Raw genomic sequence first — 27395 nt, 5'->3', positions numbered from 1 at the left:
TTAGCGCTGTACTTCATTCTTTTCGAGGTTTTCCCTTTCTCCTTTTTTTTTTTTTTCTTTTGTTTTTTTTTTTCTTTTGTTCCTTTTTTTTTCTTCTTTTATTTACAAACAAATATTATTATTATTTTATTCATTGTCAAGATTACATTATTTTATTTACATGGTCGTGTACAATGACTGAAACAAAAACAATTGTCAAATTACCTCCCAAAAACCGACAAAGTATTAGATCAACCAATACTTTTCTTGTATCAGAACAACTTTATATTCAAGTTCCCAATACTACGAAAGAAAACGATATTTTAGAAGTGTTAAAGTCTTGTCATCCTAAAAGGTTAGTAAATACTTTTCTTTTTTTATCACCAATAAACTGATTCTTCCTCTTATTATTATTATTATTAGTGTTGAACTATCTCCTTGTGCTTTCTCAGAACTATCCTCTGGTTATATTACTTTTACAAATAAACAAGACGGTAAAGCTTATATATATATATATGTACTTTGTTAATAACATAATTCAACTTTTTTTTTTTGTTCTCTTTATCTATTAGCTGATTATGCTTTGACTCTTTTTAACGGTGTCAAACTCAACAACGGATCTCAGCTTCAACTTTATATTAACGCTTTGACTCATGATCCTGATCCTGAACCTGCTGCCAATATTTTACAAATTCAAAATTTACCACAAAATACTACCAACAAGTCACTTTATGATCTTTTCCGTCCATTTGGTCCTATGTCTCTCTGTAAAATTATTGTTGAACAAGGTCATTTCAAAGGAACCGCATTAATTCAATATTTTCGTATCAATGATGCTGAACATGCCATCACTATTATGGTAAGTACCTAGGATAACAAAAAAAAAAAAAAAAAAAAAAAAAAAAAAGGAGGGGGGAGAAGAAGAAAGGGGGAACAGAGCAAGATGATTATCTCTCATGTGCTTATCATTATTTTTATTTTATCTATATTTTTTTCTTCTCTTTTATCTCTTAGAACAAAAGAATGATTCAGGAGAAAATCATGTAAAATAGATATACATATTCGTCATAAAAGGAGGGGGGTTTTGACCATCTTTTTTATTTCTATATGTAGAACAGTCTTTCCTTTTGTATCAAGCAAACGGCAACCTTCCAGTGTGGACCCTGAACAAAAACAACAACAAATGGATACATCGATCAATGTAAGTAAACAAAAAAAAAAAGCAATATATTCTTTGTATTTAATTTATTTATATATTATTAGGAACATCGTACTAATACTGTGGATTACACCAATCTTTACATCAAAAACTTGGATTTGAGTGCTAAAAGCTCTGATCTCTTCAAACAGTTTCGAAAATATGGTCATATCATATCTGCACGGGTGATGAAGAATACAAAAACAAATCAATCAAAGGGTTTCGGCTTTGTTAGTTTCCTCAGTACAGAAGAAGCTTATCATGCACTCCAAGAAATGAATGGTCGCTATATTCTATCCAAGGCTATTCTGGTGTCTTTTCATGAACCAAAGAAATCTCGAAATGGCAAATCATCCAACAATTCTACCACTGATACTAAGTCAACAACTACAAATGCATCTACATCACAATCAAATCCTTCCACAAGTACTCCAACTACTACTACTCCACAAATGCCATTTTCTTGTTCTCCATCACCGCCACAAACTACTTCATTTCAACGACAACACCAACAACAACAACAGTTATATTCTCGACGGCACCATTACCAATACCATCATCCATCACAGCATCAACCAAATTCAGATCAAACGTTGGCAGTGTCTAACAATAACAGCGACAACAACAACAACATAGCAAAACCATCATATGGCGCCAATATGTCTCTATCATCAAATTCAACTTTGGAATCTTCAAAAAATGATGAATATCATTCAGCTCACCATCATCACAACAATACAACTGTAAGTAATGATATCAGATAAGAATGAAATCACATAGCATCTAACAATTCCATGTCTTAGACACCTGTCAAGCATTCAACCCACCACTATACACAATCCTCACCCTCAATCACATCCCAAATGAATTCAAACAACAACATGTCGTTATCAATTCTCGCCTCTGGTGTTCCACCTCACGAATCACACTCCATTTGCAAAACAACAGTCCGACCCACTTTACGACGTCGAGGATCCATAGAATCGATATGCAGTGTGATGACGGATACAAGTGCTCATACTCAGCGACAACGCATGATCCAGGCCGTCCTCAAATGTGAAGAACCTTTCTCATCAGGCCAATTGGGAGATATTATAGATATGTTAATGACATTGAAGAAAAAGGAAAGATCTCTATGTCTATTCAATCCTGACTTTTGCAAATCCAAAATCAATCAAGCCAAAAACGCCTTGGAGACGTTCGATGAAGAAGAAGAAAAAGAAGTCGAGGTTACAACAAAGAAAATGCTGCTACAACAAGATTTGATATCGACACCATCATCGATAACGGGACAACCACAGAAACGACCAAATTTAATAACAACAACATCATCATCTTCATCTTCATCATCATCATCATCATCGTTACCTCCGATGGCCAATAGCGTTAAAAGACGATCGTCTCAGGAATCAGAATCTTATCAGGTCCAAGAAATGGATACTTTTCTTTCTTCTTTGGATGGATTAGCGACACATGAAAAGAAACAAAAACTCGGTGATCGACTGTTTCCTCTCGTCAAGGTATGAAGAAAAAATAAAAATAAAAAAAAGGAAATTTGATAATTCATTACTCTTTTTTTTTTTTTTTTTGATCAGGCGACAGGGATCAAGCACGCACCGAAGATTACAATTCGATTATTGGATACTATTCCTTTACATGAACTGGCTCATTCCATGTATCAAATCTCAAGTCTACAACATAAAATCGATCAAGTCATATCAACCCAATAATCCCCCCTTTTTGTAGTTATACCCTATATATCACTCCATTTTTTCCTTTTTATTTATTTCTTTATTTATTTTATCTTGTTGATAAATCAACCATACATCTGTTTACCTATCTATCTCTCTTTTCTATATATAATAAATAATCCAAAATCAAGGTTTTTTTTTTTATTTTATTGGACATTGTTAGATGTTTGAAGATATTGATTTATGTGCGGTATGGATCATTAATACGGATCGATATATAGGATTGGAAGGCAGAAGTTATGATTTTTTTTTTCATTTGCAAGATTCGATGTTGTCAAGATAAAAAGACAATAAATATATTACAAGATCATTAAGCATGATTGTAGGAGCGACTTTGACCATTCACATGATGAAGCACTGGGACTTGGAGAGAATGATGCCATCATTCAATAACCATCATCCCATTCAGTATCCTCCATTCCATTTTTTTTTTTTATTGCAAGATTGCAATTCAAAGTTGGATGACATTCTTGTGACAAAATTTGATGAATAACATCCTTTTTTTATCGAATACATCATAATAATACTAATAAAAAAAAAATTCCAAACTTTATTGAATGACGTACCAATATGGGAAAGAATATGCATATAGATGAGTAGGAAGAAGGGATCATGATGCTAAAGAAAGGATATACAATGATCTACATACGAATGGAAAATAATAAAAATAATAAAAAAATAAAAAAAAAAAATCAAGATCGAAATACACGCACCACTCTAACAATAGCATCACGACATATAGGACATTCGTTCTTGGTTTCCACTAACTACATATAAAAAAAAAAAAAAAGAAGGTCAAATAATCGTTTCATTTTCTATTCATGTTACCTTCAGTCCACAATCAATACAAGCAACCATATGTCCACAATTCAAAAACACACAATTTTGTTGAGCATCAAAACAGATGCGACATACAAGATTATCTTCTTCCTTGCCATCATCATATTGTTGTTGCCGATCTTGTAATTTCTTTTCGTCGTCCACTAATTGTTGTACGCGTAAAACAAGATCTTTCTTTTCCAGGGCAAAATTCTGTTCTACATGGCTATTTCGTAGAATTTGTTTAAGTGTACGGACAGACAGGTTGGCAGGATCCATCGATAAGTCCACTAATTGTTTCAATGTCACATCAGATGCTGATGATGATGATGTTGATGTGGTTGAGGATGGTGGCGGTGATGAGGATGATGGACGAGGCGGTTGTGAGGACGTTGATGATGGATACGTTCTATACTGGTGTTGGTTGGATGGGATATGATTATTAGGATATCTTGAACCAGTCGATGGCGCAGATGTCGATCTACTGTTAAAGGTATGAGATGAATGCGGTTGAGAATGCTGTTGTTGAGATGAAGCTGCGGACGATCTATAATGATGAGGTGCTGAGTATGATGAAGGATATTGCCGCTGTGAATGCTGATAAGATGATGATGATGAAGGCGGTCGTGACCTAGAAGTGTTTGGAGAATTGGTTGGACGATGGGTATGCTGTTGTTGATTGTGCTGACGCTGAGATGGAGCCTGTTGACGACGGTTTGAAGTAGAAGAAGATGAAGATGACTGAGAAGGATGGTTGTCATTGGGAGTAAAAAGATCACTGAATTTATTATACATGGTTGAAAGCGGATTGTCCTCAAAAAAGTCATCCATAACATCCTCATCCTGAGCTACCGAGTGACTTTGTACTTGTCGACGGTATTCTTGATCTCGCAGTTGTCGATAATGGATTTCGTTTCGGTTAGTAAGAGGCCTTGTGTTGAAAATGAGTTTAACCAAATCACCCTTTTCGAGAACATGTTGTGCTGGTAAACCGTAATCCTGAACGTACTGTTTCAACCGTTTGAGAGACTGAGACGCCAATATACTGGAATTCATTTCTTGCATCCTGATATGATCTTCACAAGTATTACAGCATCGTACAGCGCTAAAATATAATATAATATAATATATTGGTATAAAGAAAAATAACAAGGATTTGTCATCAGGTCACTTACTTGTCATAGGCAAACTTTGGAAGTGCACGACGATGTTTGGAACAATCATAGCAAACAACGTGACCTAGAAGAGAAAAAGAAGAGACAGAGAGGAAAAAAAAAAATTGATGAGCCATATATGTATATCAAATAAAGTGTACGATTCAAGTTGAATAAACTGCTTACCACAGTTTTTACAATTGTATTTTTGTCGAAAGAGGTGGAAAGGCTCTTGGCATTCAATACAATGCTTGGCTCGTTGCGATTTCAAAGGTGGTATAGTGTATTCCCCGCCGGGACCATAAAGACTTTCTGATGGATCCAGTTTGAATAAAATGGTAAAGGTAAAAAAAGAAAGAAAGAGAGAAAGAAAAGGAAAGGAAAAGGAAAGGAAAGGTGAAAAAAAAAAAAAGAAAGAACCAGAAGGACAATAAGAGAAAGAAGAATAAAAAAAGATGCGGTACTTGAAAATAAAAGATGATATTAAAAAAAGAGAGAGCTGGCCTGCGCTTTTATTTGAATTATATGAAGAGAAGATTCAGGAACAAAGGGTAAAAAGATGTATGTACAAATGATAATAAGAAGAAAAAAAGAAAAAAGAAAACACTACCATTCTAAAGATAAATTCATGGAAGGTTCTTGTTCCATATCAGCACCGGCTTGAAGAATACCACGGACAAATTCTTGTAAGACATGATCTTGATGAATGGAATAACGTATGATATCAAGACAATGACAAGGAGTAATCCGACCATACCATATAGATCGTAAACCTCCATGTGTATATAAAACTACATTGCCAGCAAAAACATGACCTATCATATTTATAAAAAAAAAATTATTCATAGAAAAATAGAAAACTTTGATCACTTACCACCTAAATGACTAACCAACATCACCTTGCATTTGTCTTTTAATATATCATTTTCAATAGCTTGATGAAAAGCTTGTTCTAACATGGGACCAATAGTACCACATCTACGATCTTTCCGTCGATGTCCACACACCAAGATGAGGTTTTGCCAAGGAGAAGGATGAATATCGAAATCTGATGTAGGATGACCAAAAATAAAATCCACAAAAGATGGCAATCTGTTTTTCGTCACATTGGCAATGATCATATTGTCTGGTAATACAAGAATATCCAATCCTTTTGAGGAATAGGCTGATGGTAAAGAAGTATTGGTAACAAGAACTCTTTGTTGTTGTTGTTGTTGTTGTTGTTGTTGTTGAGTTGTTCCATACATACGAAAAACACTTTGAGGTGGTCGTTGAGTACAAGGTAATACTTTTTGTTGACGTTGACGTTTTCGTCGTTTATCAAGACATTCGATCAATGCACCTGTGATACCGTCATCTTCAATATGACCCGGCCAGTCGGAATGACCAGTGAAGACAACTAAATGAAGAGCATAGGGAGTAACTGTATTATGTAAAGGACGAGTTTGGTCAATGTTGAGATGAGATGGAATGCGATCATGAGAAGTACAGGGCAAAACACAACCTTCACACTTGATTGGAATGATTGGATTCAAGTCTTGATGAGTTACAGGTGGTAAAGAGATAATAGGAGGTGGTGGAGATTGTTCATAGAACTGTTTGACTTGATTCGCAAACCATTCCATACTATGATCGACTACAAAAAAAAAAAAAAAAAAAAAAAAAAAAAGAAAAAGGGAGATCGCTTCTGTTTTAATTTTTATCAGATGGACGGACGGAATTTAACAACCGATAATAAAAATTTCTGCTGACCCGAGGATGAGAAAGAATAGAAAAAAAAAATGATAGATGATGGATGCTTATTTTTTTTATTTTTATTTGATTAATAATTATCTTAAAACATGATCATAAGGTATTGATCTTCCCATTAAAAAATCAATATCTCTATCAGCTCTTGGTAAATTATTCCAAATCATCAGTTCTTTACCTATAAAACAATCATTAATTTATATATCTATTTTATATACAACTATTTTATTATGTTTTACCAGAAGTATCTTTTCTTTCCATTGGTTTACATGCATCTGAATGGAACATCCAAAAATGACCATTATTACAAGCAGTCAAACATTGTTTGCACGGGGAGACCACATGATATCCAACTATATTACCACTATTCCCAAATCATGGGTATATCAGATTTTCGTCACGTGTACCTTTTTTTTTTTTTTTTTACCATTCCAAACAAGCTACATCACGAATCCTACATTGACATGTTCGAGTTAAATAATCTTTATCCATCAAATGAATTCTAAATAATAAAATGTTAATATCATTCTATATGAATGATAAAAGTGTGATTTTTTTTTTTTACGAGGAAGAAGGAGTGTCGGTACTATAAAGTTCAATCTTGACATCGGAAAGGAGGACAGCTTTCATGCCACGAGCACAGACAACAGAATGACAATGACGACATGATAATTTATAAACAAGTTTAATAGGTACCACTTCATTGATTTGTTGTTGTTGTTGTTGAGTTGTCTGTAATATGGTTTGAACTTGTTGGGTATATGAAGATGGTACAAAGATATTGGTTGGTGAGTAAAGATGTGATGATGATGATGATGATTGGGTCATCCTTTTAAAAAAATAACAAAAAAAAAAAAAAAAAAGAAAGAAAAAAGAAAAAGGAAAAAAAAAATGGAGAAAATAGATCAAGTTTGACGGAATTGGTAAGGGCCGTTGAATTTTTTTTTTTTATTCGTGAATTTATTTTTTATTTTCTTGTTGTATTGTTGTTAAACGTATCCTCTATTATATACCTCCGATTGCCATAAAAGTAAAGTAGAAGATAATCTTATTTTCATTTTGAAACAACCTTTTTTTTTTTTTCTTTTGTTTGGTAGGAAAATCCCAGAATACATGCTGATGTTTGGTCGGAGACATTCAATTGTACTTCGGTCATGTCTACAATAATAATTTTGACAAGTAAATATATATATATATATATATATATCTATTAGAACATGGAAAGAATAATAATCAAAACTTTATTATAATGTTTAAAAAAAAAAAACGAAAAACTATGATACAATAATAATAATAAGGGAGTGGGGAAGGGAATATAAACAAAGGTGAAAATATGGGGTATGATAATATCTAATCTACAAATCAGTTTTGTGAGAATAAGGATGATTTGATTTGGAATCAATCAAGGTAGAGGCAGCAGAGGCAAAAGTCAAAATAGATCCAGGAGTATTTGGTGTATTTAAGGTGGTAGTAGATAATTTGGAACGTAATGTATGAAGTGGTTGATGAGTAGCTGATAATTCAGTAATATCATTCAATGTTAGAGTATCCTGTTGTTGATAATGAGTCATATCTGTATGAGTTGTCCATGTTGAATAAATAGATGATCTTTTATCATCCTCTTCATCCTCTGTCATCATTAATGTTGATCGTTTGCTATTGATTCCACTGGTAGTCACAGTATTTCCTTTGGTATGTAAATGAGTAATGTTGATTGGGAATGATAATCCTGATCCTTCCATTTGTCGTGGCCAAAACCATAGTAAAGGTTGTCGTCCAAGTACAAACTTGATATTATTCATCACACCCATATCATAAGGATACATCACCTATAATAAATGTATATAAAAAAAATTGAAGTAAGTAAAATAAAATAAAAGGGGACCAAAAAATAAATCATCATCATTAAAAAAAAAAAAAAAAAAAAGGAGGGAACTTACATCATGAACAGTACCCATGGATTTCAATGTTAGACTTCTTCCTTTTTCCCAACCTTCAATAGTAGTTGTATTTGTTGTGATACAATAAATATGATATCCACTAAGTATAGCAACACCAATGATGACAATGATACAAAGTAAAAGATTGAGACCTAATAATACCCAATCAGAGATAAACAATGATGTTGATGATTTGATAGCTTGAGCCAAACGACAAGAAAGTAAAATTAATAAATAAATAGAACTGATTTCTATATAAGTCAAAAATCGAATAAAATGACAATAATTGGCGAATCCTATACAATTGTTGACAAAAGGACAATGATGATCCATTTTCAAGACACATTTTCCGCATGAACTACAATGATGAGTTCTTGGTGGTTTATAATTGTTACACGTTTTACAAAATCGTGGTGCATGTGTTGATTTTTTTACTTCCAAATGATGTTGTTGTTGTGGTATCTAAAATTAAAAAATAAAAATAAGATTGAATTTTTAAATATATGTCATTTTCTTTACCCAATTAGGAGGAACAGCACCAGGATCAGTTAAACAAGTTAAAGCATAATTGATATATATCATAATAACAAAAAAGTTCAAAGGAAGTAGAATAAGAGCAGTATGTAAAGTAGCACCACCAAGATATGACCATAAAACTCCAATTTGAGAAGAATAAGCCATGAAACCTATCATGATAGTAACAAATAAGACAATGAGTTGTCCTTTTAACTCTTGAAATGTCATTTAGTTATTATAAATAAGAATTGAATGAGCGTGTTCAAAAAGTTTGAATTATGAAAAGGAAAGGAAAGGGGAAAAAAAAAAGTGGCAAAAAAAAAAAAATGATAGAGAAAAGAAAAGAGGAAAATTAAGGAGAAAAGAATTCAGTCAAGGAGTTAAAGAAAAAAAAAAGAAAAAAATTCACAACGAACCATCTATTGTGTAACCATTTGGACAAAAGAGAGGATTTACCTCGTGTTTAGTTTCATTCTTAAATTGACAGATCTCTATTCTTTTTTATCATCTCACTTTTTTTATCATTACATTTTTATTAAAAAATAGTTTATATGATATTTTTTTTTATTCTCATTCGATATAAAGAATTTTATCTCTTTTCTTCTTGTTTATTCATTAAATATAATATATTTATTCAATGATAAAATCACTCTTAGTTATCATGCTAAACCTTACGTTCGAAATATTAAAATCTGTATCACATATAAAAGATGAATAAAATCATTTCTCTCTCGAATTGCATGAACTCTTTTGATTGGCTCATTTATTATTATTATCATTATTCTCCCCCGCTGGATGAAAAATGAGTGAAAGAGGGTGGCTTCACCTTTTTTTTTTTTTTATTTTTTTATTTTACATTATTTTTTATTTTATTTTAATTTTTTTAATATTTTCAATTCATTCTACTATAACTTATATAATGAATAATAAAAACAAACAATCACATTCAACTGATCTATTAAATATTCCTGGAAAGAATAAAACTTTAGGTAAAAAAAAAAAATATATTTATATTCTATTCTTTCTTATGTTTACTTATAATATATTATATAGCTAAACTATTATCAACTGATTCAAAACAAAATGAAGATACACCCATGATACCACCACCAGAATTACGAAAAACATTCAAGATAACTCCAAATAATGATAGTAAGTTTTTTTGTATTATAATAAAACTGTCAAACTCAATTCACTTTTTTAATTTTAGTTTTATCTCGAGTACAGTCTTTTTTACCTCAACTTCAAGCTGCCAATCAACAATTACAATCTGCTGATCTAGCCGATCTTGATATTGAAAATGTGAAAGATGATAGTGAACAATATATTGAAATGGTAAAAAAAAAAAATGGATATAATGATGATTTTCTTATTTTTATGATTTTATTTAGAATCTTGGACTTGGTGTATACGAAACGAAACCTCAAACGGATACGAGTGATGAAGATGAAGATGATATAGTGATACCCCATTTAAACAATAACAACAACAACAACAACAAGAACAACAATAATAGTAGTAATGAAATTAGTAGTAGGAATAGTAAAGGAATCAAACCTAAAATAGAACTCTTAGACAATAACAAATAAAAAAAGAAAAAGAAAAAAAAAAAAGAAAAATAGGATATTGGTTTATGTATATATATATGTGAATGAAAAGAGATCCGACTTTTATGAATCTGATTGATTTTGAATGATTGAAGTGATAACAGACGATTAGATCAGTCAGCGTGTTACTCAAAAAGTTTACTCCAATCAACGTAGTATCTTGTTCCAGTCAATAATTTGGAAGCTGATGGTCGAATAAAGAGTGAGCTGGAGTATTTGTATAAATTATAGAGACGAATGTCATGACGTATTTAAAAAAAAAAAAAAAGAAGGAATGATTTGAGTTATGCTGCTTTGAAGTGATAAAACAATCAGGGACACATTTTAAACCTCAGCTTTATGCCTTTGTGTCGTGCGCCCCAGATTACGTATTTATTTAATTTTCTTTTTATTCTTTTTCTTTCTTTTTTTCTTTTTTTTCTAATACATAGTCTGTAAAAGATATAGTCGAACAGACCATAAAGAAGCCCGATCTTCTCTCCCTCTCTTTGTCCTTACGACAAAAAAAGATACAAAGATAAACCGAGTAAGTGAAACAATTACTGATAGCCAGGAATCAAAAAGGGTTCTTCTTTTTATATCATGATTCTAACTTGTAAATTATTTTAGTTTCCAAAAGAAAAGCAAACCGACTGACCAGAAGTAAGGTCATTGAATTGAAGCAAAAGTAGAAGAATGAAGACGTGATATTCTGCAATATATGTCAACTACAATGCAACAGTAACAAAGTCTTTGTTATCATCTTTTATCCAACAACATTCTTCGAACAGAATGGCTATTCAGTAGACGGTTTATTCAGCAAATCAGCACCAACGTCAAAGCTACCGAATTGGACTCCCAAGATATGAAAAGCTATAAAATGGAATCACATTCTCCCTTGTGCGGATCGATCCAAGCTTCAAAGACAGTCTTCTCTACTGCATATAGTCATGATGAATGCCAATCTATGTCAATCTATACTATTCAAAGTCAGGGACCACTCGGCGAAACAACGCGATCAACAAGTTAAAGGCAGCAAGTTAATACTAGCATCGACATTGAAATCATCATAGCATCACCTAAAACAACACATTTATCCCAGCTAATGAGATATTCTATTTACATTTCGAAGCGTCTTGAGACCTTGGTGGAATTTTATGGTGATATCATATTTCAACCCACTCGATTCGTAAACTACACTGGATAACAAAAAAAAAAAAAAAAACAATGGATGATCAAATGAAGAACATTTTCATGGATGGTGGAAACAAATACTCGAAAGGCATAGCAAGACTCTACACCGTACCTCTCAAGTTAAGTAAGGAGATAAATGAAGCGAAAAAAAAAAAGACTATATTGGAATAGATTAATCACTGACGTCTTTTTTTTTTTTTTTAAACCTTAGCCTTTTAGTCGCTTCATTAATTGAAATGACTCCTCCTTTTGATAAATCCAGCTATGTATTCACTTCAAATCCGTCAATCAATGCAGCTAAAACAGGTAATGCTCGATAAATTTACTAAAATAAACGAAACTATGTGATTGATTTCATTTCTAATTCATTTTTTTATAACATCAACCATTACGGCATGACAAGATTAATGGAACACAACATCCATACGATAACTGAACGAAGTCTAGTTTTCGGCAAAAATAAGAAGATACCGATGCAACGTGACGCGAAATATTTACGATAACCAGTACAGCTATGGAAAGAAACAAACATTATACCTGGATGAATTGTGTGATATCCACTTTTGGTGATATGGAGGACAAGGATGACAATGAAATGATGATTATACATCTGAATAGAAATCATAAGGACGACAGATTGGTCAATCTCAAATAGTGAAAGACATTGTATCCATGATGATGATGTCAACGAATTGATAAAATTGTTTAAACTTATGGGCAAGTCAATTATTATTTACATAAATGACATCGATTAATCACCTTTTTTATTATTATTATTATTTGATTTATTTTTATCCTCTACAAGTCATCGATCACATTTTTGTCTATGATTTCCCTTGGTATTCCAATTTGATTGCCTAAATTTAGCTTTTTTTTTTTTTGTCTCAATTCAAAGTGAAAAAAAAAACTGTACCCTGACATTATTTTTTTTTTTTTCTCCTGCTCTTTTTTTATTTTATTTTTCCCACGGGTCTTTAAAAAAAATAAAACATGTCTTTTCTTTTTTCACGTTTTTCTTTTTCTCCCATATTATCAAAACACATTGCTACCATGTCTACTTTATCTGAATCTCAACGTCAAACTCTTTTACAACCTTTGTTATCTTCTGGCTGGTCCATGGTTGATAATAGAGACGCCATTATCAAAAAATATCAATTCAAAGATTTTAATCAGGCTTTTGGTTTCATGACTCGTGTTGCTTTGAAAGCTGATAAAATGGATCACCATCCTGAATGGTTTAACGTAAGTTATTATATAATAGGTGAATAAAATGAATTGACAATAGATATTGATATTTATCTTCTTTTTTTTCAAAAAAAAAAAAAATAGGTTTACAATCGCGTGGAAATTACTTTATCAACTCATGACTGTGGTGGTTTATCTACTAGAGATATTGAATTAGCCTCCTTCTGTGATTCTCTTTAACTTAATCATTGTTTTTATTGTTATTCTACTTTTTGACTAGTTTGAACATGATTCTTTTTTTTTTTTGGGATGAATAAAAAAGAATATTGGTTAGATTGATCTTTTTTTTTTTTAATGGACAGCTTTTACAATATGGCTGGTGATGGGATGATGGATGCATGAACAAAATACGTTGGATTGACTTTTATAATGCTTTTAACCTTTTGAACTTTCTTCTTATTTCCCTTTTTTTTTTTTTCCTTAATGTTTGAATTTTTTTTTATTTTATATTGACCATTTCTTTTTCTTATCATTCTTTATTTTATTATTATTACCATCGAACGTCTTTTCGGAGATAACAATGACTGAACCTTCCCCTCTGTTCTGACCTGTGATCAGATCGATTCTGACGTCCGTTTTGTCATGATGTCCCGTTTTGTCGTGTGCTACTGTCATTTCTCCCCTTCTGTCTTTTCTTTTTATATACGATATTTTTTTTTTATAAATGACCCCTTCTTCGAATTGAATTCTTTTTTTTGAATTGTCAATTTATTATTACATTTTTTATTATCAATAAAAGGTTTTTTTAAAAAACTAAATTATATTGTCTTGGCCACTCTCTTGGAACATCATCTAAGGTTTTATCATCTTATTTTTTAATCATCCTGATTAGTTTTTAATCATCAAGTCTTTTTGCAAGATAAATTATAAGTTTCTGATCATCATCAAGAATAATCATATATATTTCAACTGTTGCCTTATTTGGACGACACTTACAAAATCTTCATTTATTAATAATTGTTCTAACAACTTAGAACTGGTGCTCACTACAAATATATAATCATTGATATAAATATTTTATTTATATCATCCATCCATCTTGCATCTCAACATCATCCGTTAAGAACAAAAAAAAATCTTAACACTATATTTAAATTTGGAATCAAGAAACCAATCATCATATGTCTATTTTTTTCTTTTTATATAAAAGAACTGGTGCTCACTCTGAGCAATCATCAATAATACTATTATATTAATAATATCATCCAACAATTATATAAATCAATTATCACTCAAATAACAAAAAAATCCTTAACAGAACCAAAAATCACTTAACAACTGTTGGATATGGAAATATTGCTGACCAATGAATTTTTTTCAATCCTTTTTCAAACAATTGAATTTCTACCTTGTGTTTGAAAGATGTCAAACACAATGGTTTTTTTTTATTTATATATTTTTTTATTTTATTTTATTTTTTTATTATAAATAGTCATCATATTTTAGTTTTCTTTTTTTTGGAATGGTCAATTGTTTTTATATTTTTATTCAATAAAAGGTTTTTTAACCAAAATCATATTGGCCACTCTTCAGGAATAAATCATCCTAAGTTTTATCTTTATTTTATTATTAACAAGCAATCATCAAGCATATTATTCAAGTTATTTGATTAATCATCAATAACTGTGATCAAAATCATCAAGAATTCTACTACCTTTTTTTGGATTACATTTATTTTTTTTTTTCTTTTGTTCTTTTTATATAAAAGAACTGGTGCTCACTATACGAACAATCATCATTAATATCATGTTAGGATGAAATCAACCTTTGAAGCTGACTGTGAATCTTTTTTTTTTTTTTTTTTTTTTTTACCATCTGTCAAAATTTTGACATTTGTCCATTTCTCACACTTTTGTCCATTTCTCACACTTTTGTCCATTTCTCACATTTTGTCCATTTCTCACATTTTGTCCAAAACCTTCTTCCCTTTTTTACGTATGGTCTCATCTGAATCACTACTCTTACACAGTTTCGTCCGTTATTACGTTTCTTATCACATTTATCAATTTCATCCGTTTTTTTTTTCACATTGATGATTAATCATCATCATCTAAAAATAATCTTTAGTTTTAGTATAAATACATCTAGTAGTTTATATATTTTTTCTCTTTGTCAAAGTTTTATTATAACAAATTGAATAAAAGATTGTATAATCAAATCATCTTGGCCACTCTTAAGAAATAATCATCTTAAGTTTTATATTTATTATTTTATTATCAAGTTACATTCAAGTTATTATTATTTTATTTGATCATCATCAAGACATCTATATTTGGAATCAAGTATCAAATCATTTTATATTTATTTTGTTCTTTTTATATAAAAGAACTGGTGCTCACTACTAACAATCATCAACAATATTATTATATTAATAATAATATCCATCTATCAAGTTAATCAATCATCCATCCATTTACGAAAAAATACTTAACAACAGCTTGCCTCATCGGTCAACGAATTTATATAAAGTGTCCACGGATCGTTTTTCTTCAATTTTCTTATGATAACCTTATTCGTATCCTTCGTACCACCTAACTTTTTCATCAGATCCTTGATATACTGGTTTCTTGATTTAATGTAAGATTGGGCCTTTTGTTTGGTGGTTGGTCTCTCGAACTTGGCATGAATCAGTTCAATTGTTACTGGCAATAGTTGTTGATACATCATCATTTCCAAACCTTGCTTGTGATTCTGACTATCTTGATATTGTTCCAAATAAACGGGAAAAGTGCGGATGAATTCCATCTCCAACTGATCAACTTCATTCAGAGGCCGGTGTTGAAGAAATAAAAAAAAAAAAAAAAAAAAAAAATTTATCATCTATCCTATAAATCTATTTATTTAAAATGACTGGATCTGCTTTACCTTTTGCTCTTGACGACTACACTTTCCTCAATCCGGAGAATCTTAGTATTTGCACTAAATTGGGAATTGACTTTGATGACGAGTATCCTCTTTTCTTGCAAGATGGAGTTGAAGACCCTCTCACTTTCAACAAATCTTCTTCTGACATTGATGAAGGTTGCCGTGGTAATTCTATTCCGAAAACTGAGCATGATGAATGGACAAGTGGTGAAAAGCTTGATGTTTATGATAATCCTTTCTTTGAACCTAAACCACTTTGTCAACCAACCACTGAAGACCAACAACGAATGATTCAACTACTTGCTCCCCAGTATGAGTATGCTCTAAGTGAAGTAAAACAAAAGCAAAAGGAAATTCAGCAGTTTGAAAACGATTCCTTGTTACCACTTACCGTCCAACTTCTACATGACTATTTTGATAAACCAAGTGATGCTAATACTCGACTGACATACATTGTTGAACGAAAAAAATTTTTGGTGGACCTTCTTCGCGATAACATGACCACATTTGTGTTGCGCTCTTTTATATACAAAGTGAACAAATTCGACTGTTGGGTGTAATTCAAGATGGGGACCATCTTCTTGGTGGGTGGGGAATGTTGAAGAAAAAAAAAAAAAAAAAAAAAAATTTTTTTATTTATTCTTTTCATATACCGATGATAGCATATAGGTCACATTCATCTCATGTCAATACCACCTATATCCCTTTCATCTATATGATCATTATATCTTTCATCTTTTTTTAAAAAAAGTATAAATACCCCATCTCCTTTCCCCTCTTCCTTTTTTTTTTAGTCAATAAATATTATATTTTTTGAAATATATCTTTTCTTTTCATCCCTACTTGATTGTATTGTGGATTATCTATTTTGATTGGCTCACTTTGTTCTATATTTAAAGTCAGAACAATTTTACTCTACTTCTATTTTCCAAATTTGGAACAAGACTTTATTTTTCTTTAGTTTACTTTTCTTTTTTATTTTATCTCTTTACCTATACGTGTGCTTGCGTAATCAAGTACTGGTGCTCACTAAACAACTTATTCTCTTTCAATCATCCGTTTTACTTTTTCAATTTTGAACCCATTGTCGTTTGGAGGATTCAGTTTTTACTGGGTAGAATGATGATTTTTATTTTATTTTTGATTTATGTCTTTTTATATTATAACACGAAACATGTGAACTAGAAGATCAGCGTGATCCTTTACTATTTTTGTAAATCTATTGTTGACAACGAAATTTATTGAGGAGATTAAAAAAAAAAATATTTTTTTTTTTTCTTTCTTCTCTCTTTCTTCTTTTTTTCTCTTCTCACCATTTCACCAATTCTCACCAATTTTATTTTTTTTTTTTTGTTTGACTTAGGTTTTTTTTTTTTATTATAAATAGCACATAGTTATTATGATATTTTTTTTACTTTGTCAAAACAGATCTTTATTTTTTTTTTAATAAACATAAAAAGATTCATAAATCAAACTATCTTGACCACTCTTAAGGAATCAATCATCCTAAGTTTTATTATTATTTTATTATTTTATTATCAAACTACAATCAAGTTATTATTATTTTATTGATCATCATCAATTGTGATCAAATAATCAAGTCATTTATTTCTATATTTGGAATATACATTTAAATCTACTTTATACTGTTTTGTTCTCTTTTATAAAAAGGAACTGGTGCTCACTAACAAATAATCATCATCAATATTATTATTATAATAATAATATTCAACAATTATATAAATCGAACATCCATCCAAAAACAAAAAAATCTCTAACACTATCATAAAGATGGTTTTTATATCGACACCATAAACCAAAAAATCACTTAACACTGGGAGAAGAGATGCTGCTGAACGGATGCAAGTCTTTTAAAAAAAAAAAAAATTTTGGCAAAAGGGGTAGTCCCCACCCACGATGGCGGTTATTCGATACATCCTCTCCAGTGTGCCATCTTGCAGCCGTATCAGTGCTTCGAGTTTTCCCTGCTGTATTGCTACCCTCGGGCATTACCTCGATATTGAACAACCTCCGAATCCTAGCCTACGCTGAGACCCGAATGTTGACACCAAACTCTCCAAGACACTACCTTCGACAAGGCAATCGAATAACCGTGATTCCACCAATGAATGAATTCATCCCTTATAAGACCGCCACTCAGCTCACAGAAAGACGCTACCCTTTCCAGTCACTTGATTTATGTTTTTGCTGGCTATTTAAATCCCTTTTTTTATCTCAATTCACAAGTTGTGGTATGGCTCCTTTTTTTTTTTTTTTTTAAAAGTCCTCGCATCATTATAATTCAACATTTTCCATAATAACAATAATTTAAAGGGTATAAATCCATTGTTTATTTCACAAATAATAAAATAATTGTACATCACCAATATCTAAATCATGAATCCACTTGTTTTGATAATCGCTCGATTTCTAATTGTAATTCATTCAAGCTGATGGTAAGAGATTTGACATCGTCATATTTTCGATTGTTTTTCGCTTCCACAATATATCCTTGCACCAATACTACTTGTTCCTTAAATGCCTGTAGTTGTATTAAAAGTTCATCCTGTTGTCCATTCTTATTATTATTATTATTATTATTATTTTTCTTCCTCTTTGATTTTTCATGTGAACTTGTTGTGTTGAGAATCCTTGGTAACATTTGAAGAGGGAGCATATTTCGTTGAAGATATTGATTGGCTGCTATACATATATTGGCCTGTAGTCGTTTCATAGATCCAGTTTGAGCAGGAAGGGATTTTACACTTTTCACTAAAGTATCATAGAGTGCAAAGTTATCCAATAAAGATTTCCTTATCATGGCTGCTTTTTTATAACTTTCGTGAGATTGCTGTACGATCTTTTCTTGTCTATCCAAAATAATAATGTATAAAAAACTTGTCATCATATAATCACATATACTTACTCTAACATCAATATCATAGAATGAAATGTTGGAAGTAGCTTTTCAATATTTTGTCGAGCTATTGTTAACTGATTATACAGTTGAAAGATAGGTAAAGGTCTTGATGATTCTTCAAATTGTATTTTGCGTCTGAACAAAAAAAGGTCAATTTGCTTAATATCATATCCTTCTTGACTTACCTAAATGCTGATCGTTTGCACTCTTGACATGCTCTTGTATCCCCTACAGGTTCAGCTTCAAAGCCATCTTAAAAAAAAAAAAAAGAAAGAATGAATATCAGAAATATAAACCGATTGAAATGATCTTTGTTTTTTTTTTTTTTTTTTTTTTTTTTTTTTTTTTTGGTACCTGTCGACATATCCAAGTAAAGTGGTATCATGGTTGAACAATGTTTGGCCCCACAGATCACTCTTCCACATAGACGACAATGATGTTTTCGATAAGTCAAGGTAAAAGGAGTTCTAACATATAAAAATAAAGTTAAATTTGAATAGAAAGATATGTTTTTTTTTTCTACTTACGAACATATAGGACATTTTTTGATTCCTTTGTCATCTTGCCATTTCGTAATAGATTGTTCACCATCTACAGATCAAATAATAAGAATAATGAACTAATATTTCATTTGTTTCATACATACCACGATATTTCAACTTCATACTAAGAATACTGTTTGTATTGCTACTGCTGGATGATGATCTTGGTGATAGAGTTCCACTACTGACACTAACATTTGATGAAGAGGCAGAATCTGATGGTTCCAAGTTGTTGATAAGTGATGAATGATTGATAGGTTTGTCTCTCAATCCTTTACCTAGATCCATATTGAAGTGTAATCTTGCAAGCTAATAATAATAATAACAAAAGAAAAAAATTGAGTTAGTTCGCTATTTTTTTTTATTTATTTATTTGTTTTAACCTTTTCCAAACGTTTTTCTTGTCGATTTGTTTCCAAATAAACTTGATCTATTGTTTTTGCTCTCTTGCTGAGAAAAGAGGCTGATAAGTTCCTCATGGCACCTTCATGATCCATATAACCCTCACGTTCCATATAACATTGTCCACATACTTTTGCCCATATTCCTTGAATTGGATCATGTTGTGCTTGGTGATTTAATTTCATTTCATATTGAGTATGAAGATCGCAATGTAGTTTACCACATCTATATATATATATATAACGGTTAATCATTCTGAAACATAAAACTTTTTTTTTTTTTGAATACCTTCTACAGTGTTGTTTACCAGTATTGCCTTTGCCAAGAAGTTTCCCACAAGACCGGGTATAACAGATATCTTGACCAGTAGGAGATTCATGTTGCCAATGAGTTCGAGTAACAGTATCAGGGTATCGTTCAGTTTCAGAAACAAAGAAATCAGGGCGAGTTTGTGTTGTAAGTTGTTGGAATTGAGCTATAAAAGAAGGTTCACTGAAAGGTTTAAATATGGGAGATGAAGATGGTGGTGATGTTGTATTTCCTGGCTTAGTAAGAGTGGTTTGAACTTTTTTTTGTGCTTGTTTAAACCAAGATAATAAAGCACCTTTTGTATCTTCTTCACTATGAGTGGTATCCAAATGCTAATTTAAATAAATAAATGTTTGAGTAAATAAAGTAGTTTATCTTTTTTTTTTCTTTGTATTTACCAAGTTTAAAGTTTGAAGAGAAGAACAGATTTGTTGACATATAGGACAAACTGCACCTTCTACAGGAATATAATCTTCATAATTGTATGGCATAAAAAAATAAAGTAGAGGGAAATGGTGGAGAAAAAAAAAAAAAAAGGAAAAAAAAAAAATAAAAAAAAAAAAGAAAATAATGGTTGCGGAGTGTGATTTGGTATGCACCTAAAATGGATTGGCGTATTTTTTATAGTTCTCCCCCAAAAGGTAGAAAAAAAATGGTTGCACAATAGATTCAACATAATCTCCCCAGTGAAAATCACGATATAAAAAAAAGAGTAAAAACTTTACTTTCTTTTTCTTATTCTTTTTTTTTTTTTCATTCTTTCATTTTTATGGTAAAAATAAATTAATTGTGTTTTTAATGCTTGAATATTCAAATCGTCAAAGTCCTGGAGATCCATCATTTTGGCGAGTATGTGATCCTATGACCAATGAATGTCATTGTGATTTTCGTATGACTATATCAGATTGTGTTGAAAGTGAAGCATTAAAAATTGTAAATATCTTTGACATTGTTTGGTCTGGTGCTGCTACTGTTATAGGTAATTAAAAAAAAAAAAAACAAAAATCATCTATCTAAATATATATATTAATCTTTTTTTTTTTTTTTTTTTTAAAAAAAAAAAAAGCTGGAGTCATTTTATATTGGCGTTTATTTCATCGAAATCAACAAATACTTGATTGTTCAAGTAGAATACCTAGACCAAAACCAATTGAAAGCATGGCTGTGTTTGGTATATTATTTAACGTCAGTAAGTCTTTTTATAATTAAAAAAAAAAACAATAATAATAATGGTGAGATTACATTAGACCCGATAAATTGGTGGGTTTGTGTGTGGGGTAGTACAAGAAAAAATCAGATACTTATTTCTTTTTCTACTCCGCCATCGATTCCCCTATTTTTTATGTAGCTCGTATTATTCACGCAACTGTCTTATTAACTAATGTTGCCAATAATGCTATCTTTCGTTCTTTTATGTTTGAATTACCTTGGCAATTTGGTATAACTGCTCTTTCCTGTTATTTATTTGGTGTTGCCAATACTCTTTCTAATGTATATAATAATAATAATAACTTTTTTTTTTTTTAAAAAAAAATATTCACTCTCTTTCTTTTTTTTTTTATATTTATAAATATAGAGTAGCAATACTATATACAAGTCATGGGTACGTTCTCAAACTCTTGTCGATACCATTTGTATTACTATGATTACTTTACCTTATATTACTATTAACGTAAGTTTTCTTTTTCTTTTTCTTTTTTTCTTTTTCTTATTTCTTATATATATTTACAATTATCATATTTAGCCTGTTGCCATTACAGCTGGATACTATGCTCAAAGTGAAAACAATGAACAAGCTATTATTTGGACAGATACTATTTATTATCTTTGGTTAATATATACCTTCCTCTTAGGCAGCTTGATTTTATTTGCTGGTTTTCGTTTACTAAAACTTCTCAATAATCATCTATTGATGCAGACCGATCTTCGTGTCAATATTGCCAAAATTAGAACTGGTGCGATCAAGGTAATTAAAAAAAACCAGGTATTACAAAAAAAAAAAATGTACAATTCATCAAACTTTTTTTTTTAAGGTGAAAATCATTATTGGTATTGGTTGTTTCTGTTTATGGGCTTTCACAGTAGGGATTGCTCTCTATGCTACTTCAAGATATGCAATCATGAGTAATCCCATTTATACTATTGCATTGGCAACTTTTGCTTTATTCAATGGTCCTTTTGCTACTTCTGTTGTAGAGTTTGCTGTCCTACTGAAGTAAGTGATACTCGTGTTACTATTTTTTTTTTTTTTTGCCCGCCTAATTCCATCCCCCCCCCTTTTTTTTATATCATAGTCCTCATATGCTTCGTGGCCTTGCAAGTTTATCATTTGGTTCATCAACTGGTTCACAATCATCACCATCTGTCATTGCTTTGGATAGTCGACAACAACCACAACAAAAAGAATTGACAAATGATGAAAGGAAATATGATATCACCAATATGACAACACCGGCTCAATTGGATCAATGGAATCGATTCTTCACCAAAGACATAAATAATGACACAACATTGACAAATGATCACAACAAATCCGATAATTATACCTCTCATAACAATCTGGGTTATTCTTTATCATCTTATCCCACCAGTCCATCGACTACAGATATTCCTTTTCCTGCATCTACCTACCAGAAATCAATAGCACCGTTACACCATCATTCAAATATCGGTCAGATCTCGGGTTCTATAGGGTTTCAAGATACCGACAGTCCAACTATGTCCAAAGTGGAAGAGGAACAATTTTACTATAATGCTATGACCAATCAAATGCGAATGCCTCCTCATTATTCTTCTTCTGATGATCGTCGATTTACTGATGGCAATGGTTCTTTTACTTCAGAAATTTTGGATAGTTCAAGTATTTCCGTCACCTATTTAGTGGATACACCCTATACCAACAAAATTCATTGATATCTCTGTTTTTTTTTCTTATTTATTATTTTTATTTTTTTTATATATGATTTTTGTTTAAATAGTTCTTATGTCGTATTTTTTTTTATTTGTTTCTATTATTATGTATATCTTTATTGCTTTTAATTAATAAACTGGTGCTTCATATTATATTGTCATTACTAAATTCTAGAACATATTCCTATTCTGTAAAAGACCACTCTATGTTATTGGTTTAAGATAACTACAATATTATCATTCATGGAAAGAGGGATCCCTCATTAAGTTGATGCCATCATGCTGTTAGCGGGAATTGAATAGTCCAAGTAACAAAATGGAAATGAAATGGCTCATGTTCTTTTTTTTTTTTGTTCGTTCCCTTCTTTTGTAATTTCTTTCTTTCTTTCTTTCTTTCTTTCTTTCTTTCTTTCTTTCTTTCTTTCTTTCTTTCTTTCTTTCTTTCTGATGACCACCACTACTACTACCACCCATGGCACATCTGTCTATTCTTCAAGGTAAGAAATTCAAGAGTAAACTAAATTAGAAACTCATATTAATAGATTCACTCAAACAATGTTGCTTTATTATCATTTTTTTGTCTTCTCATCTAGTCGATTAAAAACCAAAACGAACAATCGACTAGAAGACGATGGTGACGAACTACAATATCTTCAAAACCAATTAAGTAAAATGGATGGACTATCAACAAAATTGGTAAGGAGGAAAAAAAAAAAAAGAAAAGAAAGGGAGACGTATGATGACGCTGAAGAAATCTCATTTTATTATGATTAGGTTGGTATCCTTGACTCTTTTGATGATCGACTTTTGAAACTTGAAGCCTCTATTTTACCTATCCATCGATCAACTCAGAATCTGACAAGACTTGTGAACAGTAAGTATTATTTAACTGTATTCTCCTTTTTATCTTCATAGTCTTCATTCCCTCACTTTTTGTTTGAATAGATATTGACGCGACTTTGGTGGCAGCTGATGATATTGTACAATGTTTGAATCTTCCCAGTAAGGAAGAAGGTTTTATTTTGAAAGGGTAAGAAGAGAATAACAATAATAATAAAAAGAATTCTTGATATGATTGATCAATGATATATATGCATTATTCTTTATATAGTCCTGATGAAAATGATATTCTTCCTTATCTACAAGCAATGGGTCGATTGAAGGATGCCGTGGATACTATCGAAAAAAGTCAATTGAAATCTTGTGAAAAAGCTACATTCCAAACGGTAAGAAAGAAAAAAAAAAAAGGAGAAAAGACAATGAATGAAAGATTTTGTCACTCATTTGTTATCATGTTGAATAGAAACAATTACTCAAGGCTGGCATGTTACATTTGGAAACACTTTTCCGACAATGGTTGACAACTGTGAGTCATCCAGTGGATGTTCATACTATCTTGGAATCAGGTAATCTTTACAAATATACTTATCATCTGCAGATATCATTAATTTTTTTTTTTTTTTGATGTTGGTATGGTAGATGATATTATGCCATCTTCTACTGATATGAAACAGCTCTCTCAACTCGCTACATATATTGCCACTTCAGTCACTGAAATTGGATATGCTGTTGATTTCACCAAACCTTATGCCGACATTCGTTCTGTTTATATGCAAAAATCATTGACACCTCTCTCACAATCTGTGCAATCCTCTGAAAAACATAAAGGCATCTCTTATGAAAAAGGTTCTAGTGAATTCTTAAAGTATATGGAATGTTTTGTGAAAATGTCAAAGGTAAAAAATATATATATATATATTTTTCAATTGATAATGATTATATATACATTTCTATATAGTCAGAATGTACTTTTTCTAGAAAAATCCTAGGTAATGCATCTCAACGTACTGTTGCACTCAAGGCTACCATTGGTCCACCTCTTGCTGAACTTGTGGCTGCTGGACGACAACTTGTAGCGATTGCAAAACGACTCCCTTATAGTGAATCAGTATTTGTATTTGATATCTTGGAAAAATATGAACGGGACAGCAAAAGTGCCTTGGATTCCATCTGCAAGGAATACGATTTGGAGATGAAGGAATTATCCGATTTGATGAAGACGGTGATCACCACGGCTCTCAAAAGTTTTTATGATTTTATGGAAGATATTAAAGGACGACGAGAAACAAGTTCAGTGGTTAATCTAAGTAATGATGGTACTGTGAACGAAATGACAAGCAATGTAAGTAACAAAAAAAAAAAAAAAAGAATAGACGAAAAAGTTTTAAGAGATGATTGACAAGCATTACTGAATAAAACTCCATTTTTGCATATAGGCACTCAATTACCTGAAACGACTCATCCTTTGGCGTGACATGGTAGAACCATTATTGTTATGCGTTGGCGATGGTGGTTGGAATCAACCTGTGACAGATGTATCTTTTGATAAACTGAAGTTTGGAGGTTTATCGTCTATGGGTACAGCCTTATTACAAAAGTTTTTAGTGGATGCATTGGATCAGTTGTGTATTTCCCTTCAGTCGAAATCCAGAGGTTATAAGAAACCCACATTGGCGACGATCTTTCTTCTCAATAATTACAACTATATTCTTCGACAGATTCGATCTCCTCCTTTGAATGCACTTATTTTTGATGAACAAACTGAGGTCAAGTTTGGAAAATTGGTCAAGAAACAGTTGGATAGTTATCAAGAATCTTGGAAACCGTGCGTGGAAAACTTGATGGATGTGACTTATGTTCGTGGTGGTGCCATCAGGAATGCTCTTAGTAGTACAGATAGACAAATGATCAAAGATAAATTCAAGGTAAAAAAAAAAAAAAAAAAAAAAAAAAAAAAAAAAAAAAAAAAAAAAAAAAAAAAAAAAAAAAAAAAAAAAAAAAAAAAAAAAAAAAAAAAAAAAAAAAACTTCATAAAGAAAAAAAAAGAGTATTCATCTTTTTTTTTTTTTTTTTGTAGAACTTCAATATGGAATTTGATGATATTTGGAGAACTCAAACAGCCTATGCCATACCTGATCTAGAACTACGCAACCAGGTGATCCGAGATGTGAAAAACGTGATCGTTCCAATGTATGGACGATTTTTGGACAAGTAAGTGTAAACCTAAAAAAAAAAAAAAATTGTTCAAGTTACTCATACTTGGTCATTTTAGATACCAAAGTACAGATTTTACCAAGAACCCAAGTAAATATATCAAATATGACAAGGACAAGTTGGAAAGAATGATCAACCATCTCTTTGAACCCACAGCATAGTATAATGTTCCACTCTCTTCCCTTTATTTATTCCATATACACACTTTCTAAATCAATAGTAATAATAAGAAGAAGAATAAAAAAAAAACGTATTCTGTATTGTATATATATATGTATCAAACGAAGATTATCCTATTATAATTTTTTTTTATTGATCAAGGGGGAGTACTAACTGAATAGGGTTGAGGAGTAAAAAAAAAAAAAAAAAAAAGATATATATATAAAACTAGCAAAAAAAAAAAAGACCCATAAAAAGGTATACAAAAAAAAAAAGAAAGGTAAAATAAAAAACTAAAATAAATAAACACTATAAGTAGATATGTATGTAAAAAAAAAAAAGTTCATTCAAAATAATATAAAGTCATCCACAGCAGTCAAATCTTGGGGTAACAAAGTAGGAGACAAAGGTGGAGAATGAATGGGTGAGAAGGTGTTTGTTGGGATGATGGATGGTAAATTGGCGAAATCTTCAAAGATATCATCGTCTTCCATAATAGTACCCATGTCGGTATTGTTGTTGTTATTGTCGTTGTTGTAATTATCAGATGGAAGTGGTCCAAATAAAGAAATAGCATCCATAGGAGAGGTGTCTATGTTGTCAAGATCAGAGGATAATGAAGACGCAGGAGAAGTTGTTTGTGTAGGACCAGAAGAAAAGATAGAAGAAGAGACACAAGAAGGAGTGGAGGATGAAGAAGTTGTTGAGGTGGGAATATGTTTATAATAAGGATGATATCTGGATGATCGATGATGATGATGTCGAAGTGAATAATTGGTTGTTGATGTTGATGATGTGGTAGGAGTGGAAGGAAGATAACAAGGATTTAAAGAAGGATAAAAATCGTCGTTATGATAATAATGATAGATATTGTCGTTTAATGAATTGACGATTGGTACACCAGAATAAAAGTCGGTTTGGGGATTGTCTGTAGACCTGGACCGTGGTGTTGAGCAGTTGGAGTTGTCTCCATCCGATCCATGGATGGAAGAGGAACAAAGTGGCGTGGGCGAGAATGAATCACGTCGGTGAAGGTTGGGATAGTAAGAGCTTGAAGAGATTGAGTAGTCATTTTCAGAAGATGAAGAAGTAGAAGTAGTAAT

General features: G+C 31.3%; 13 protein-coding genes across 13 annotated transcripts; 7 read left to right on the top strand and 6 right to left on the bottom strand.

The window, feature by feature from the left end:
• Nucleotides 1–640: 640 nt before the first annotated feature.
• On the top strand, nucleotides 641–2907 carry BX664DRAFT_259165 (uncharacterized protein; the record flags this gene model as incomplete). The annotated part of the gene is made up of 7 exons (XM_051540573.1): nucleotides 641–838; nucleotides 994–1022; nucleotides 1093–1135; nucleotides 1243–1642; nucleotides 2126–2400; nucleotides 2479–2697; nucleotides 2773–2907. Coding segments are annotated over 7 exons (1299 nt in total), but the record flags the coding sequence as incomplete, so codon positions are not given.
• Nucleotides 2908–3520: 613 nt separating this feature from the next.
• Nucleotides 3521–5310, bottom strand: BX664DRAFT_85910 (uncharacterized protein). The gene is made up of 3 exons (XM_051549770.1): nucleotides 4923–5310; nucleotides 3757–4852; nucleotides 3521–3695 (listed from the first exon to the last, which is right to left on the bottom strand). The coding sequence occupies exons 1-3, from the start codon at nucleotides 5036–5038 to the stop codon at nucleotides 3621–3623; spliced, it is 1287 nt and encodes a 428-aa protein (XP_051403969.1). The 5' UTR covers nucleotides 5039–5310; the 3' UTR covers nucleotides 3521–3620.
• Nucleotides 5311–5379: 69 nt separating this feature from the next.
• Nucleotides 5380–6527, bottom strand: BX664DRAFT_327136 (Sucrase/ferredoxin-like-domain-containing protein; the record flags this gene model as incomplete). The annotated part of the gene is made up of 2 exons (XM_051544360.1): nucleotides 5380–5716; nucleotides 5776–6527. Coding segments are annotated over 2 exons (961 nt in total), but the record flags the coding sequence as incomplete, so codon positions are not given.
• A 420-nt stretch (nucleotides 6528–6947) lies between these two features.
• BX664DRAFT_236539 (protein FAM72) lies at nucleotides 6948–7316 on the bottom strand (the record flags this gene model as incomplete). The annotated part of the gene is made up of 3 exons (XM_051540182.1): nucleotides 6948–7014; nucleotides 7078–7152; nucleotides 7216–7316. Coding segments are annotated over 3 exons (243 nt in total), but the record flags the coding sequence as incomplete, so codon positions are not given.
• A 608-nt stretch (nucleotides 7317–7924) lies between these two features.
• Nucleotides 7925–9510, bottom strand: BX664DRAFT_327130 (DHHC palmitoyltransferase-domain-containing protein). Its single transcript, XM_051544359.1, has 4 exons — nucleotides 9470–9510; nucleotides 9110–9434; nucleotides 8591–9052; nucleotides 7925–8479 (listed from the first exon to the last, which is right to left on the bottom strand). The coding sequence occupies exons 2-4, from the start codon at nucleotides 9332–9334 to the stop codon at nucleotides 8006–8008; spliced, it is 1161 nt and encodes a 386-aa protein (XP_051403966.1). The 5' UTR covers nucleotides 9335–9434; nucleotides 9470–9510; the 3' UTR covers nucleotides 7925–8005.
• A 423-nt stretch (nucleotides 9511–9933) lies between these two features.
• BX664DRAFT_327128 (uncharacterized protein) lies at nucleotides 9934–10698 on the top strand (the record flags this gene model as incomplete). The annotated part of the gene is made up of 4 exons (XM_051544358.1): nucleotides 9934–10095; nucleotides 10160–10258; nucleotides 10317–10441; nucleotides 10498–10698. The coding sequence occupies exons 1-4, from the start codon at nucleotides 10026–10028 to the stop codon at nucleotides 10693–10695; spliced, it is 492 nt and encodes a 163-aa protein (XP_051403965.1). The 5' UTR covers nucleotides 9934–10025.
• A 2100-nt stretch (nucleotides 10699–12798) lies between these two features.
• On the top strand, nucleotides 12799–13577 carry BX664DRAFT_327123 (putative pterin-4-alpha-carbinolamine dehydratase). The gene is made up of 2 exons (XM_051544357.1): nucleotides 12799–13128; nucleotides 13216–13577. Exons 1-2 carry the CDS (start codon nucleotides 12877–12879, stop codon nucleotides 13309–13311), a joined length of 348 nt encoding a protein of 115 aa, XP_051403964.1. The 5' UTR covers nucleotides 12799–12876; the 3' UTR covers nucleotides 13312–13577.
• Nucleotides 13578–15361: 1784 nt separating this feature from the next.
• On the bottom strand, nucleotides 15362–16144 carry BX664DRAFT_85812 (uncharacterized protein). The gene has a single exon (XM_051549769.1). It carries the CDS (start codon nucleotides 15949–15951, stop codon nucleotides 15559–15561), a length of 393 nt encoding a protein of 130 aa, XP_051403963.1. The 5' UTR covers nucleotides 15952–16144; the 3' UTR covers nucleotides 15362–15558.
• On the top strand, nucleotides 15924–16630 carry BX664DRAFT_327117 (uncharacterized protein). The gene has a single exon (XM_051544356.1). The coding sequence runs from the start codon at nucleotides 15978–15980 to the stop codon at nucleotides 16554–16556; it is 579 nt and encodes a 192-aa protein (XP_051403962.1). The 5' UTR covers nucleotides 15924–15977; the 3' UTR covers nucleotides 16557–16630.
• Nucleotides 16631–18391: 1761 nt separating this feature from the next.
• Nucleotides 18392–20660, bottom strand: BX664DRAFT_257977 (uncharacterized protein; the record flags this gene model as incomplete). Its single annotated transcript, XM_051540533.1, has 6 exons — nucleotides 18392–18866; nucleotides 18923–19051; nucleotides 19444–19507; nucleotides 19563–19723; nucleotides 20149–20501; nucleotides 20568–20660. 6 exons carry the CDS (start codon nucleotides 20658–20660, stop codon nucleotides 18392–18394), a joined length of 1275 nt encoding a protein of 424 aa, XP_051403961.1.
• Nucleotides 20661–20932: 272 nt separating this feature from the next.
• BX664DRAFT_327108 (uncharacterized protein) lies at nucleotides 20933–23240 on the top strand. Its single transcript, XM_051544355.1, has 7 exons — nucleotides 20933–21148; nucleotides 21236–21358; nucleotides 21518–21660; nucleotides 21746–21841; nucleotides 21914–22135; nucleotides 22203–22384; nucleotides 22464–23240. The coding sequence occupies exons 1-7, from the start codon at nucleotides 20968–20970 to the stop codon at nucleotides 23080–23082; spliced, it is 1566 nt and encodes a 521-aa protein (XP_051403960.1). The 5' UTR covers nucleotides 20933–20967; the 3' UTR covers nucleotides 23083–23240.
• A 203-nt stretch (nucleotides 23241–23443) lies between these two features.
• BX664DRAFT_85676 (uncharacterized protein) lies at nucleotides 23444–24078 on the top strand. Its single transcript, XM_051549768.1, has 3 exons — nucleotides 23444–23576; nucleotides 23673–23775; nucleotides 23854–24078. The coding sequence occupies exons 1-3, from the start codon at nucleotides 23527–23529 to the stop codon at nucleotides 23992–23994; spliced, it is 294 nt and encodes a 97-aa protein (XP_051403959.1). The 5' UTR covers nucleotides 23444–23526; the 3' UTR covers nucleotides 23995–24078.
• On the top strand, nucleotides 23755–26456 carry BX664DRAFT_327103 (Cullin repeat-like-containing domain protein). Its single transcript, XM_051544354.1, has 7 exons — nucleotides 23755–24109; nucleotides 24191–24305; nucleotides 24383–24485; nucleotides 24559–24815; nucleotides 24878–25261; nucleotides 25356–25844; nucleotides 25997–26456. Exons 2-7 carry the CDS (start codon nucleotides 24228–24230, stop codon nucleotides 26132–26134), a joined length of 1449 nt encoding a protein of 482 aa, XP_051403958.1. The 5' UTR covers nucleotides 23755–24109; nucleotides 24191–24227; the 3' UTR covers nucleotides 26135–26456.
• The last annotated feature ends 939 nt before the right edge of the window (nucleotides 26457–27395 follow it).

This window comes from Halteromyces radiatus (assembly GCF_025201355.1).
Source record: "Halteromyces radiatus strain CBS 162.75 chromosome Unknown BX664scaffold_2, whole genome shotgun sequence".
NCBI classification, from domain to species: Eukaryota; Fungi; Mucoromycota; class Mucoromycetes; order Mucorales; family Cunninghamellaceae; genus Halteromyces; species Halteromyces radiatus.
This window is presented reverse-complemented; position numbering and strand designations above follow the sequence as displayed.

Excerpts from the sequence above, each read along its gene's own strand:
- BX664DRAFT_85812 (XM_051549769.1), bottom strand. The coding sequence starts at position 15,951 with ATGATAAATTTTTTTTTTTTTTTTTTTTTTTTATTTCTTCAACACCGG.
- BX664DRAFT_327117 (XM_051544356.1), top strand. The coding sequence starts at position 15,978 with ATGACTGGATCTGCTTTACCTTTTGCTCTTGACGACTACACTTTCCTC.
- BX664DRAFT_327103 (XM_051544354.1), top strand. The coding sequence starts at position 24,228 with ATGGGTCGATTGAAGGATGCCGTGGATACTATCGAAAAAAGTCAATTG. Across the intron at positions 24,486-24,558 it reads TCATACTATCTTGGAATCAG|ATGATATTATGCCATCTTCT; the intron begins GTAATCTTTACA and ends TTGGTATGGTAG. Across the intron at positions 25,262-25,355 it reads TGAACGAAATGACAAGCAAT|GCACTCAATTACCTGAAACG; the intron begins GTAAGTAACAAA and ends TTTTGCATATAG.
- BX664DRAFT_327130 (XM_051544359.1), bottom strand. The coding sequence starts at position 9,334 with ATGACATTTCAAGAGTTAAAAGGACAACTCATTGTCTTATTTGTTACT. Across the intron at positions 9,053-9,109 it reads GTGCTGTTCCTCCTAATTGG|ATACCACAACAACAACATCA; the intron begins GTAAAGAAAATG and ends TTTTAATTTTAG. Across the intron at positions 8,480-8,590 it reads CCATGGGTACTGTTCATGAT|GTGATGTATCCTTATGATAT; the intron begins GTAAGTTCCCTC and ends CATTTATTATAG.
- BX664DRAFT_85910 (XM_051549770.1), bottom strand. The coding sequence starts at position 5,038 with ATGGCTCATCAATTTTTTTTTTTCCTCTCTGTCTCTTCTTTTTCTCTT. Across the intron at positions 4,853-4,922 it reads CCAAAGTTTGCCTATGACAA|CGCTGTACGATGCTGTAATA; the intron begins GTAAGTGACCTG and ends ATTATATTTTAG. Across the intron at positions 3,696-3,756 it reads GTATTGATTGTGGACTGAAG|TTAGTGGAAACCAAGAACGA; the intron begins GTAACATGAATA and ends TTTTATATGTAG.
- BX664DRAFT_327123 (XM_051544357.1), top strand. The coding sequence starts at position 12,877 with ATGTCTTTTCTTTTTTCACGTTTTTCTTTTTCTCCCATATTATCAAAA. Across the intron at positions 13,129-13,215 it reads ACCATCCTGAATGGTTTAAC|GTTTACAATCGCGTGGAAAT; the intron begins GTAAGTTATTAT and ends AAAAAAAAATAG.
- BX664DRAFT_85676 (XM_051549768.1), top strand. The coding sequence starts at position 23,527 with ATGACCACCACTACTACTACCACCCATGGCACATCTGTCTATTCTTCA. Across the intron at positions 23,577-23,672 it reads ACATCTGTCTATTCTTCAAG|TCGATTAAAAACCAAAACGA; the intron begins GTAAGAAATTCA and ends CTTCTCATCTAG. Across the intron at positions 23,776-23,853 it reads ATGGACTATCAACAAAATTG|GTTGGTATCCTTGACTCTTT; the intron begins GTAAGGAGGAAA and ends TATTATGATTAG.
- BX664DRAFT_327108 (XM_051544355.1), top strand. The coding sequence starts at position 20,968 with ATGCTTGAATATTCAAATCGTCAAAGTCCTGGAGATCCATCATTTTGG. Across the intron at positions 21,842-21,913 it reads TACCTTATATTACTATTAAC|CCTGTTGCCATTACAGCTGG; the intron begins GTAAGTTTTCTT and ends TATCATATTTAG. Across the intron at positions 22,385-22,463 it reads GAGTTTGCTGTCCTACTGAA|TCCTCATATGCTTCGTGGCC; the intron begins GTAAGTGATACT and ends TTTATATCATAG.